The sequence below is a fragment of the Antennarius striatus genome, chromosome 3, assembly GCF_040054535.1.
Source record: "Antennarius striatus isolate MH-2024 chromosome 3, ASM4005453v1, whole genome shotgun sequence".
Lineage (NCBI taxonomy): Eukaryota > Metazoa > Chordata > Actinopteri > Lophiiformes > Antennariidae > Antennarius > Antennarius striatus.
The window spans coordinates 11,982,551-11,995,000 of NC_090778.1; the positions used below are offsets into that span (position 1 = coordinate 11,982,551).

The 12,450-nt window shown below is 38.1% G+C and overlaps 1 protein-coding gene across 4 annotated transcripts; it reads right to left on the reverse strand.

Moving 5' to 3' along the window:
* Positions 1 to 1,851: 1,851 nt before the first annotated feature.
* On the reverse strand, positions 1,852 to 10,640 carry LOC137593172 (flavin reductase (NADPH)-like). Of its 4 annotated transcripts, none has more exons than XM_068311817.1 (5): positions 10,526 to 10,640; positions 9,803 to 9,938; positions 6,882 to 7,083; positions 5,393 to 5,557; positions 1,852 to 3,943 (listed from the first exon to the last, which is right to left on the reverse strand). In XM_068311817.1, the coding sequence occupies exons 2-5, from the start codon at positions 9,935 to 9,937 to the stop codon at positions 3,786 to 3,788; spliced, it is 660 nt and encodes a 219-aa protein (XP_068167918.1). In that variant the 5' UTR covers position 9,938; positions 10,526 to 10,640; the 3' UTR covers positions 1,852 to 3,785. The 4 variants fall into 4 exon arrangements, with proteins under 4 accessions (XP_068167918.1, XP_068167920.1, XP_068167922.1 ...); XM_068311819.1 differs by having other exon boundaries at positions 10,617 to 10,636; XM_068311821.1 differs by having other exon boundaries at positions 10,571 to 10,589.
* Between the last annotated feature and the right edge of the window lie 1,810 nt (positions 10,641 to 12,450).

The window sequence follows — 12,450 nt, forward strand, 5'->3', positions numbered from 1 at the left end:
ACAGTCAGAAGACATGTCAGCACAGCTTTGATTGAAATCTATAGATGCACTCTCCCCCATTTATGAGAATTGGTTATGTTCTGTTTATTGGATATGCTGTGTACTGCAAGAAATGACTTTATTTCACACTTTTATATTTTTTTTAAACATGTACCCTAACATGTACATTTAAGCCTTTGAATAGTTTATAGGTAGTTTATTGAGTCCAAATGATGGATTTGACAAACATTATTGCTGTGTCAAAAACAGTGAAAAACATGTCAATCCACACCTCAACAGCAGTTGAAGGATCCGAACATTGATGCCTCCACCCCTACAAAGAAGATCTAAAACTTCAACTATACCTCACATATATGGTTCATACTAAGGTCAGACATACAGTCAGAAGACACAAGAGGGACTGACTTTGAGATGAGCGTGACAGAGATACTGCAACTGCACAATGTGAAGTGAAGCAACAGAGGAATCTTAAGTATTCAAGATGACAAGACGTTTGCATTCCTGATGAACGTTTATCTTTAAGGGCGCAGCAGCACAGGGCCTCTGGTGCTGGTGACCTACATGTGAGTTCAGCAGCCACCCCACCTCAGGACGCATTGTCATGTCTATGAAACAGGGGAGGCGGCACAAGCTGTGGATGTCACACACACACACACACACACACACACACACACACACACACACACACACACACACACACACACACACACACACACACACACACACACACACACACACACACACACACACACACACACGCTCATATACAAAAACACAACATGTTCATATACAAAAAGCAGAGACGGCTGCAGAAAAAGTGTGAGAGTATTACTGAGGTCATATTATTATATACCTTATGATAACTTTTCCATGTATGTTCTACCAACAGCACTATAAAAGTTTATAAAGGTTTACAATTCCATATTATGGACATACAGTCCTGAAAAACCTTTTAGCAGCTGTTCATGAAGCATCGGCTGAATGATCTTTATAGTCCTGCAGGATCTCCAGGAACATCTGAAGGATGGTTAAATCCACTTGTCATGTACAAATGGCAGAAATAAGTTTTCTCTGCCGGGTGGGCTAATTCTCAGAGATAGGGTGAGAAGCTCAGGCATCCTGGAGAGGCTCCTCCACATCGTGGAGAGCCAGCTGAGGTGGTTCAGGCATCTGGTCAGGATGCCCCCTAAACTCCTTCCTAGGGAGGTGTTCCACAGGGGGAACACGTCTGTCCGTCATGTCCATCTGGGAGGAGACCTTTTGACTCGCTGGAGAGATTCTATCTCTGGGTTTCGGTCTTGGAATGTCTTGGGATCCCTCCAGGGGAGTTGGTAGAAGTAGCTTGGGAGAAGCAATGATATGAAAATAAAATATATTTGAAAAAAAACAAACATCCAAAAGGTTAAACAAAAATTTGAGAAATTTGCACAAAAAAAATTTCAATGCTTATGAATTTAATGATGATTATCTCTCTCCATTAGTGTCTCATCTCCATGTTTAAAAATATGTTTATGTAGTTTTGACTCTGAATTATTTTTTTTTTGGGTGCATCTTCACCACACCGGTCCTCCTCAGTTTCATGGTGAGACCTGCAAAGCCAGTAAAATAAAAGCAGGACAATTTGATCTAAACTTGAACACGAGGTTTATGTTTCTAGACAAAGTCACACGTGTTTGTTCAATTGCAGCTTTAAGAAACTTTCAGAGTGATAGAATCTTTCATTGGAATGTTGTCTGTCACACTGGTCTGTCTGTAGAAATGATTATATTGACTTTATGTACAAAGTAATTAAGCTTGTTACCTGAATAAAATAATGACGGTGAACGGTGTCAAAGGAAGTCATTCAAGAAAGAAAAACAAACATTATTTTAATAGTTGCAGGCAGTACATGTGCAATTAGGACACACCACTTCAATGTTACATTGTTCGTGGCCCATATAGTGATATACAGTATTGAAGAGATTTAGACATTATACAAATGTTATTTGCTTTGCTTCAGTATTTAAGAGCTGCTCCACATATGCATTAAATCTTTAAAATATTTGATGAATGTCTGACATGTTCCTTTGCAAAAACAATGTCATTTTCTGAGACTGAGATCAAAGATAGCAACTTTTCAGCAGTTAGTGACAACAGCCCCAAAGCACCTTAAATATCATGCACACGCACACACACACACACACACACACACACACACACACACACACACACACACACACACACACACACACACACACACACACACACACTCATTTGACTTTTGTTTGACCATATACACACACTTGACTGACACTGAACTGTGCAGCTGCTTATACAATTGCTATTGATGAGACATGCTGTCACTGTTCACTGACCTACATTCTACAAAACATAACGGGAAGGGAGGCCACATACCTCTACCATGTGAATTAAACAATCACAACATGTCCACAGGGTGGGTCGTGATAGTTTCATATCCACCAGAAGACTTTCACTGATAATGCCAAAACACAAAAACATTAACCAGTGATTCTACGGGCAAATAGAAATGTGAAAATGATTAGTTTTGCATAGGAAGAGCCACTAACATTCTGATGAATTTCAAAATCCAAATCCTTTGTGTGGCATGCACACATGAACCCTGAAAAAACATAACCTTTCAGTTTTTCCAAATGTCTTCTCATTAACCTGTTTATGCTGTAGTTTGATCCCTCCATTAACAGCAGAGTTTCTTGCTGCTACCAGATACGACACAACACCACTCTCTTGTGGCTAATATTATGAAATACATCCTACTGGTTTGTTGTTTGGCAGGATTACATGAGATGAACTGAATATTTTTTCAAGGGTTTGTGGAGTGGGGTGTGGGTTGGACAGGAACCTGTGAAAGGTTATGTGTAGATCCTGACACAGGTGGAACTATGAATTTATCCAAATAGCCTGTCTAGGCATCTTAAATGAAATTTTTACACACCTGTTCACACCAGAGGGAATAGAGCGGGACAGTGAATTAATACTGTACATTACATGGTACTTAAATTTGTTTATGATGTAATTTTTTTCCATAAATTGTTTATCTGTGCAGATGTTTACGATGGTTCAACTTTCAGGGGAAGCATATACTGTACTCATTCTGGTTAAATGATGCTCTCAATGATGGCTTTCAAACATGAATACGTTAAAAATTTGTTATATATTACTCAGACAAAAGGTTTGTAAGGCAGCTATAGTATTTTATAACACTGTGAATGCAACAGCCAGTACATTATTTCAAAAGACATTCTATTCCCTTAAGTATTTAAATCTTTTCTACCTCCAGTTACCTAACTTTAAGGCTTTTCCAAGCCATCTCTTGGAAGTTCTTGTTGGTCTACATTATTCCTTCAGCACGACATCAACAGTTTTTATTAGGTGGATGGTTGATAAAAAGTAGCTCTGTAGATTTATTCATTTACAATGAAAAGGAATGACTGAAAAGAGACATTTGTACTTAAAATAAATGACTTTATCTCTGTATACGACATTGATCACCTCATAAACCTGCTCTGTTTGCTTTGTAGAGTTTGGAGAGTAATGTAGACTTATATAGAAAACAGAACCACAAGAGCTTTGAGAACCAAACAGAGAAATTGAAAGCTATGATTTCAAATTTACAGCTGATATTTTTGCACAGATGACACATTATCAAAGGCAAAATATTAAAGAATGCATGACTAGACGCTTGTAGAGTGCCGAGTACATGTTTTGTTTTTTGGTACATTGAGTTAATTGACATTACAACCATGCTGATATTGTCTTCTTTTCACTCATTTTGTTGTCATGGCGACTCCCTTCTTGACCCAGGCATTGCTGCTGAGGAGAGAGATCATGAATCGAGCCACATCTCCTCTTCCCACTGCGGTATTTACAGGATGATCAATGCTGTTGGGTACATAATATCCCTCATGGGTCAGAAACTCTTGAGCTGTGGACAAAATGGAGCAACAGGAATAGGAAGTCAAACACAGTTGGACGTCGTCCTTCAGGTAGGGACCGTAAAGCACCAGTCAAAAATCAAATCAAAGAGTTGATGAGGTCTTGAGTAAATGACAGGAACAGTGAGGCTCATTCATCTTCACCAACACCATCAGCTTGGCCAATCAGCGGGATCGCTGTCAGAATGGTTTCTTACACGTCTCACGGAATTAAGCGCTTTTGTTTGCTCTTCAACAGAAGCTATTTGATGATCGATTTGATGGTACACTGACATGAAAAAAGAAGAATGGTGCCTCTGTCATTTTCACTACTCAAATGGTTAATTGTTCACTATGTATTCATTATTTTATCAGTAGGGCTGACTGTGATTTACACATCCTTTCCGGAAGTGAAAAATGGTTCGAACTAAATTAATGATTTCCCTATAGGCTCAGAACAGTACATTAGAATAAAAAAACAAAACAAAACGTGAATTTAAGATATTATTAAAATGCAATTTTATAACTTCTCATGTATTTCAAATGTATTTTATAAAAGTAAATTAACATATGAAGAGTTAGTCAGCACACAGCTTTTATTATTAAGGAACTAATCAAGGAATTTCTTGTCTTGACGTCAGCCAGCCAATAATATAATTTCACCCATATTTGATGTCATCATTTAGACGTGTGAAAGTTTTGTATTTAGTAAACAAATCAGATATATCTGTTAAAATGCATAAAGCCGTTTCACTAATTACAATTGTGTTTCCTATAACTAATGTCTGACATGTAATCTTGGATGTCAGTAGTTACAGAACTGAATTTTCTGTGTTCAGAGTTTTGCTTATGTTGTCTGTATATGAGTAGAGATCTACAATAAAGTTTTCTACTTGTGCGGACTGAGTTGCAGATGTCAAATTGTCTGTTTGTCTGACATGCTCCTCTATTTAGATTTCAGACCAACTTCCTTGTAAAAGAGATTTTATATGTCAATAGGCATTTAAATGAAAATATAGATTAAAATAGTGGATGTGTCAATTTCAATTAAAACATTATAAAATAAAATTAGAGGTACGTGGCACAGAATATTAGTAAGCATCCCAAGTACATGTTGTCTATTAAAAGGTGACCTACAGATACGATATCTACAGCATTAGAAAATCAAAAAAGAAAACAATTAGATTAATATCCATAGAACTGTGTCAGCACATTGACAAGTTATAAATTTATGGTCTATATCATCAATCGTAATTTGCTACTGGTCAGCTCACATTGATTTAATGTTACTGAGATTGAACCAATCAGAAAGCAGTGGTTGATATCTGTGGTTGTTATTACTTCTGATTACTGGTTATACATACTGAATGGCCTGCTTTGTGTTCCACCAATTATATAACCCAATTATACTGATAGCTATCAGGTAGGGAAGGTGCTACCCGCTGTTAGTCTATGTCTACCTGAAGCAGGCTGGTTCCTGAGACCAGGTGGGCGAACCACGGTCCAGTTGATGTCCTCTGTCTCCTGCAGGAACTGTTCCATCTCAAGCATGTTATTGAGAACGCTCCGGATCATTGGCAGCAACAACCACCGAATCAAAAAAGGTGACTGCTGTCCAGAGTTGGCTAACAAAGAGAGAAAAAGCAAGCATTTTAAAGTCAAGTGAAACTGAATGAAAACTCAAAGAAAAATGATCTGAAATTTATATTGAAACTTTCAGGGGTTTGTATCCATTAAAACATCATCAAGAGAAAGATGGAAAAAAACTACAACATTGACCTGATAATAATAATAATAAATTTCTAGGTTTATAATATAAAACGTATATAAATATATAAATGTATATATTTATATATATCGGTTGCCTCCATCTAACCCTGTCTTCTGCATAGTGCCTGACAGCCCTTATATGTGTATATATATATATATATATATATATATATATATATATATACATACTGTAGATATATACTGTATATATATACTGTATATATATACTGTATATATGTATATACTGTGTGTGTGTGTATATATATATATATATATATATATATATATATATATATATATATAAAGTTTTATGTTATAAACCTAGAACCTTAGAAACAGTAATATACATTACATATACAGTCAACCTTCGATTTTCGAAATAATCCATTCCAGAAGGCTGTTCGAAAAGTGAGTTGTTCGAAATCCGAAACTATTTTTCCCATTATAATTAATGTAAAGAATTTTAATCCGTTCCAAGTCTAAAAAACAAGTTTTTCTATATTTTTTTTTTACTATTTTACACCACAAACTTCACTGTATACTGTTTACCATAAATAAAAAAGGGATAGAAATAGACACTGTGTTTTATTTTAATAAAAGATATCCTATTGAACTTTGAACACGAATGTGCTACGGCGGAAGCCTCCTGGGCATTCGAGTTCGCTCGGCTCCCGAGTGAGTCGCGTTCAGGTACGCTCGGCTTCTTTCGGTTTGGTCGAGAGCCGAAATTTGGTCGAGTTCGGGGATGTAAAATTCTCGGATTTTCTGGTCGAAAACCGATTTGGTCGACTATATATATTATATATATACAGTATGTCTATATACACACACACACACACACACACACACACACACACACACACACACACACACATACACTGTACATACAGGTATATACATGTTGCCTGCTTTCTACACTTCTACATTCATCTCAAAGGCGCTTTAGTCCAGTCATGGGATGAGACTTGAGACGTCCACATGAAAACCCATGATGGTGTTTCATTCCCACAGCTGTCAACATAATCACCCGTGGAATCAGAAAGCATTAGACACAAAATATAACAGAAAATAACCAAACGAGCGCTTCTCTCTGTTCGTGGTAATGCTGACCAATCAAATTAAGAGAAACAACTTTCATCACAGCCTCATAGAAGTTTTCTTTGTATGTGCTGCCCTTACGCTCAGTGTACCAGGCAGTCATGGTGATTATCCTGTTGACTCGGGCCTCTCGCATGGCGCTGATCGTAGCCTTCATGGACAGGGTGTAGCCCGTCACCGGAGAGAAGAAGGAGGTCGGGAAGCCCAGACAGGACATGATCACATCATGTCCAATATAGTGAGTCTTCAGGCTGTCGGCTGAGAAGATATCCGCTTCCACCACCTGAAAGCACACAAAAAGAAATACAGGTTTGAATTCAGTCCCCAACGTACCTGAGCTTTCATGCTCAGGAGCCGTTCATCGTCAGGATCCCTGACTGGACGTCTGAGGTAATGAAGAATGAGATTTCCCTGAGGAACAGAACAATTGACACAATATGGATGTTTCTTTGTTTTCACTGTCATCTATGTCAGCACCTGTCTGCTTCATGGTCTCAGTCTTTTTCATCATTTCTTCTATTGGTGCACTTCTTGTATCGACCTATTGATCTTTTTTGTCTTCTTTTACTTTGTTTCATGATCCATTGCGAACCATTTTAAAATGTTCATAATACTACTTCAGAGTGTGAAGAAGCCGTGTTGGTTAATATTAGACTGTAATGTGGCTTTGTGTAATCAGCTCTATTTATTGGCAATAATTTTAGAACCAGTCAAAAGCTAACAATTTATTCTGCATGTCATACATCCCTGTGTCAAAGGATAAGACTGGTGGTACCCTATAGATCTGCTACAGTCAAAAATGTCATCAAAAGAATAAAACCGAAGATTACTGTGGGTTTGTCTTTAAATTATTTCAGTTTTCCCTTCTGATCAAATACACAAGAACTGATTAAACATAAATGTTGAGTTCCAACTGGGTAGTTTGCTTACAGTGGTATGAAAAAGTTTGGGCACTCCTGATAATTTTCCAGATTTTCCATTACAAATCAATGGTTATTTGGATCAACAATACCAGTTAAATATATCATATAGCAGACAAACATAGTAATATTTGAGAGGTGAAATTAAGTTTATGGGATTTACAGAAAGTGTGAAATAATTAAACAAAAGTAGGCAGGTGCATAAATTTGGGCACCTTTGTTATTTACTGATTTGAATAACTTTAGCACTAATTATTTGTACACAAAATTTGCTCATTGACCCTTGACCGACATACAAAGGTGAAGCCAATCATGAGAATGGGTATTTACTGAGGCCAATTGTAAGTTGTTGTTCTCCTAGCATTTTCTGTGAAGAGTGCCAACAGAGGAGCCTCAAAACAACTTTCAAATGACCTGAAAACAAAGATTGATAAACATTGTTTAAGAGAACGATGCAAAAAGTTATCTCAAAGATTTCAGCTGTCAGTTTCAACTGCAAGGAACATAGTGAGGAAATGGAAGAACACAGGCATAGTTCTAGTTAGGGCCCGAAGTGGCAGGCCAAGAAAAATGTCAGGTAAGCGGGGGCAACGGATGGTGAGAACAGTCAAAGTCATCCCACAGATCAGCTCCAAAGACCTAAAACATCATCTTGCTGCAGACGGTGTCACTGTGCATCGTTCAACTATTCAACACACTTCATACAAAGGGGATCTCTATGGAGGAGCATGCGGAAGAAGCTTTGTCTGGGCACATGCCACAAAGAAAAGAACATTTGGACAAGCCAGCTTCATTTTGGAATGAGGTGCTCTGGATTGATGAAACTATAATTTAGTTATTTGGACACAACAACAGGTGGTACACATGGCAGACCAAAAAAACAGCGTTCCAAAACAACCACTTGCTGCTCACAGTGAAATTTGGTGGTGGTTCCATCATGCTGTTGGGCTGTGTGCCCACTGCAGGTACTGGTAATCTTGTCCACTGCAGGGACTGGCAGTCCGTATCAGCAGATTCTTGCCAACAATGTTTAAGAATCAGAGAAAGTTGAAGCTACACTTGGGCTGGATACGTCAACAGTACAGCGACCCTAAACGCTGTTCTAATTCTACTAAGGCATTCATGTAGAGGAACAAATACAATGTTCTGGAAAAGCCATCTCACTCCCGGACCTGAATATTGTCAAGAATCTTTGGCGTGATGTAAAGCGGGCTGACCATGCTGGCAACCATCAAACTAACCGAACTGGAGAAATGTTGTGAAAGACCAAAAGTAAAAAGCAACCAACCAAAATCCAGACCCTCGTTGGAAGCATATTTCCAGTATTTCTTCCACTTGTCCTTCTCAGATCATGTGCCAGTTTTTTTATTAGAGAACGTTTCTCCAACAAAAACAAGCAATTACCTAATTTTGTGTCTTGTGCCTGCTAAAGCAGAAAGCTGCTGTGTCCCCCCTGCTTATGTCAAATAAACTTATTTGTTATAGAACTCAACAGAGAGCTATAATGGAAACACTTATTCTTTCTTTTACAAAGTTTATTTGCAATATACTTTGAATGACAGCATGTACAATGCCATCTAGATTTTAGCTTTGAATACTGTAGTTTCAGCAGAAGTTACTCAAACTGGTTTAAATACTGTACATTTGTAGGGATGTAGTTTCTGCTGCAGATGAACACATTACCCTACAGCAGCACGACACAGCACTGACTGACTGTTCATCTCACTGAAAGAGCAGCAGCCACTGAAATATTTTAATGACTTTGTTTTTATGGAAATCAATGGTTCTCTGGTACAGTTACATATGTCTGTGGATATCAAGTCACAATCATTACAGTAGTTCAGTAAAAACTACAGAGCTACAGTCCAACAACAATATTCATTGACTTCACTTTTACGTACCATTTCCACCCAGGTGACAAACCCACAGTGGTACTCAGTCCAAGTATCAGACAGACACTCAGTTCTTCAGGTTTTAATTCATCGAACAACCATTTGAACAAAATGAAGTATTCAGTAGGTCTCTTCACACTGAGTGAACTTTGAACCCAATATACCACAAAGTCCCACTCCAATCCATTACCTTGAGGTTCTCATGCTGCACGGTGAGTTTCCCCGGGTTCCTGACGATGGCAGTGACTGTGTGGCCCTGCTGCAGCGCCTGGCTGACCAAGTACTGTCCAGTCTGCCCAGTGGCTCCCAGCACCGCGATCTTCATCCTGTCAAAGTGAGTTAAGGGACAACAGTCGGCTCTGGCCTCAAATGAGCTGCCGTCAAGATCCCTCCCTCTTTCCCAAGTCCAACTGTGAAAAAAGATTATTATGGTGCAATAAACCCGCACTATTTTTGAAATGAAGGTTTGTCATCTGACAGACTTTGAGTTTAAAATGTGGAGAATGAAACACAGAATCCAATTCAAGAGAAATAGTTTTGATATATTGTGACATTCAATGATTTTACTGTTGGAATGTCTGTCCTGCCCACTACCCACAGTCTTCAGATTCCATTCAGAAGTCAGATCAATTGTTTCTGTCGACTTTTACAAATTTGTTTTTGCTATTGTTGAGTTAAATTAATTACTAAAACTTGATAATAAACAAAATAGTTAGTTTTCAACACAAAAACAAACTAGTTAAGTCTACCTGTTGGTAACAGGTTGATGGTCTTTTGAGGTTAAATGTCTCAAGTCTCAACTGCTGGTGAACTCTGAGCTACTTTCATACTTTCAACACGCCAAAATTGTTCGTCACAACAGCTGAAATTCGTTCAACGACTATTTCATGAAACTCAGACAGTCCCAGTCTACCTTCTTCGCGACAGAACAACCCGACCCGCAGCGTTTGGAACCCACTTGTTCCCGAGAAGCACGATTTTACCGCATTCACTTCACACCTCACCTCCGCTGCGGACCGACGACCCGCCCGAAGAGGGAGGCGTTCAAGAGCGACAGCGTTCTGCTGAGTTTGTTAAGCAACACTTTTAGATTTTCTTTGTAACGATTATTGGATTTTTATTTTTTATTTTTTAAATGAAGCCATTATTGAACACTTCAAACCAGTATTTGAATATGTGCGGATTGCATACATAACTTTTTCGTTTACTGTATTAATGGTAACCTAGTCGTCAAAAAATAACCCAATCTGTGACAATGGACTTTTACCGTCTCTAAGTTGTTGTTTGGCTACATGGATGTTATAATTTCTTTATATTTCTTGATTGATTGTTAGCAAACTTTTTTTTGTCAGACAAACTAAAGCTGTATAGGCTACACTTTAAAATGATTAAAGAGGACTATTAATCAAAATGAACCGATAACGGATTTCAGATAAATACTACTGATATAGCACATGTTTATGCTTTTGGTATAGCTATTTGGAGAAATCAAAAGAAGATGTAAAATAATGTACAAAAGGCAGGATATATAATATTTTTGTTTGTTCTGCAGCCTGCCATGAAAGTTTGTTGATGGTGTCAGAGGTCTGACGACAAAGAATCATGGAGGTGTCCTCATCTGACTAGTCCTTAAGTATGACGTCACTGGGAACAGCTGCTCTGCTTTAGTCCTGATGTCCAAACACAACTGACCTGATGTACACACAATCCTAGACACCACAAATAAATAAATAAATAAATATAAAAAAAATAAATTAATCAATTAATTAAAAAATAAATAAATGGGGGGAAAAAGGCAGCTAAACAAAAACACTTTCAAACTAAGTGAAATTGATTCTGATTGCAATTGTACTTTCTATCATGTTTACACCTGCACCTCCCATATTGAGACCAGTCTGGCTAGATCAAGTCATTAGCTAGGGTAATCCACTTGTGACTTGGTGCCTTCATTAGGTGATCACAGCACAAAGACTAAACCATCTTTAGGTCAGAGCTGTGTGGTGGGGCTAGCTGCTTCACACACATATTTGCTGCCTTTCATCCACCTGCAATGACTGGTGTGAAGAAACAGACTGGGGGACTAACGGTGAGCGAAACAGAACAGATGATTGCTTAAGAACTGACAGCCAAACAACTTGGGAAGTGGTGACTGGATAAACAAGGTGACCACGTAAGTAATAACTCTGATATTAGATATCGTAAAGTACCGTTTTTATATTGATATGGTCAATGAAGAAACCAGTAGACCAGGTGTGTTATGATAAGCATGTTTTGATCAGAGAATCATCTGTGATGAAACATATCATAGAAATTTAACAGGTCAAAACCAAAGAAACGAAAAGTTCCATGCAAACACAATTTGATGAACTCTTTCTTATTTGAATTTAAATGCTTAACCATTTATTGGATGCTCTCAATCGTAAACAGTAATCCAGGCATCATTTCCTTATCTGAAAGAGCATGGACTTTTGGAGTGTATCAATGTCTGAGTTTTTCCATTGCCTCAAAACAACTTAAAGGGAAGAAGTCCTTCATTTGGATGTTAGATTGCTTTATGTAAGCCTTCGTAGAATTCAGACCAAAGCAGTCCTCTCCTGCAGGATTGAGGCCAATCACAGAGGTTGGGAGCGAACCAGAAGATAACGAGATTATGAAGCATGAAGTCAAATGCCTGGCTGTGTCACCTCTCCTGCTGCTGCAGAGCCACTTCTTGCTCTATGAAATGAAAGACGGCTTTAGAGTTCAAAACTGTAGAAGATTTGTTTGAAAATATGTGGCAGCCTGCACCTCAGGCTGAAAATGCAATAATCAATATTTATAGAGGGAAGAATGAAAGTC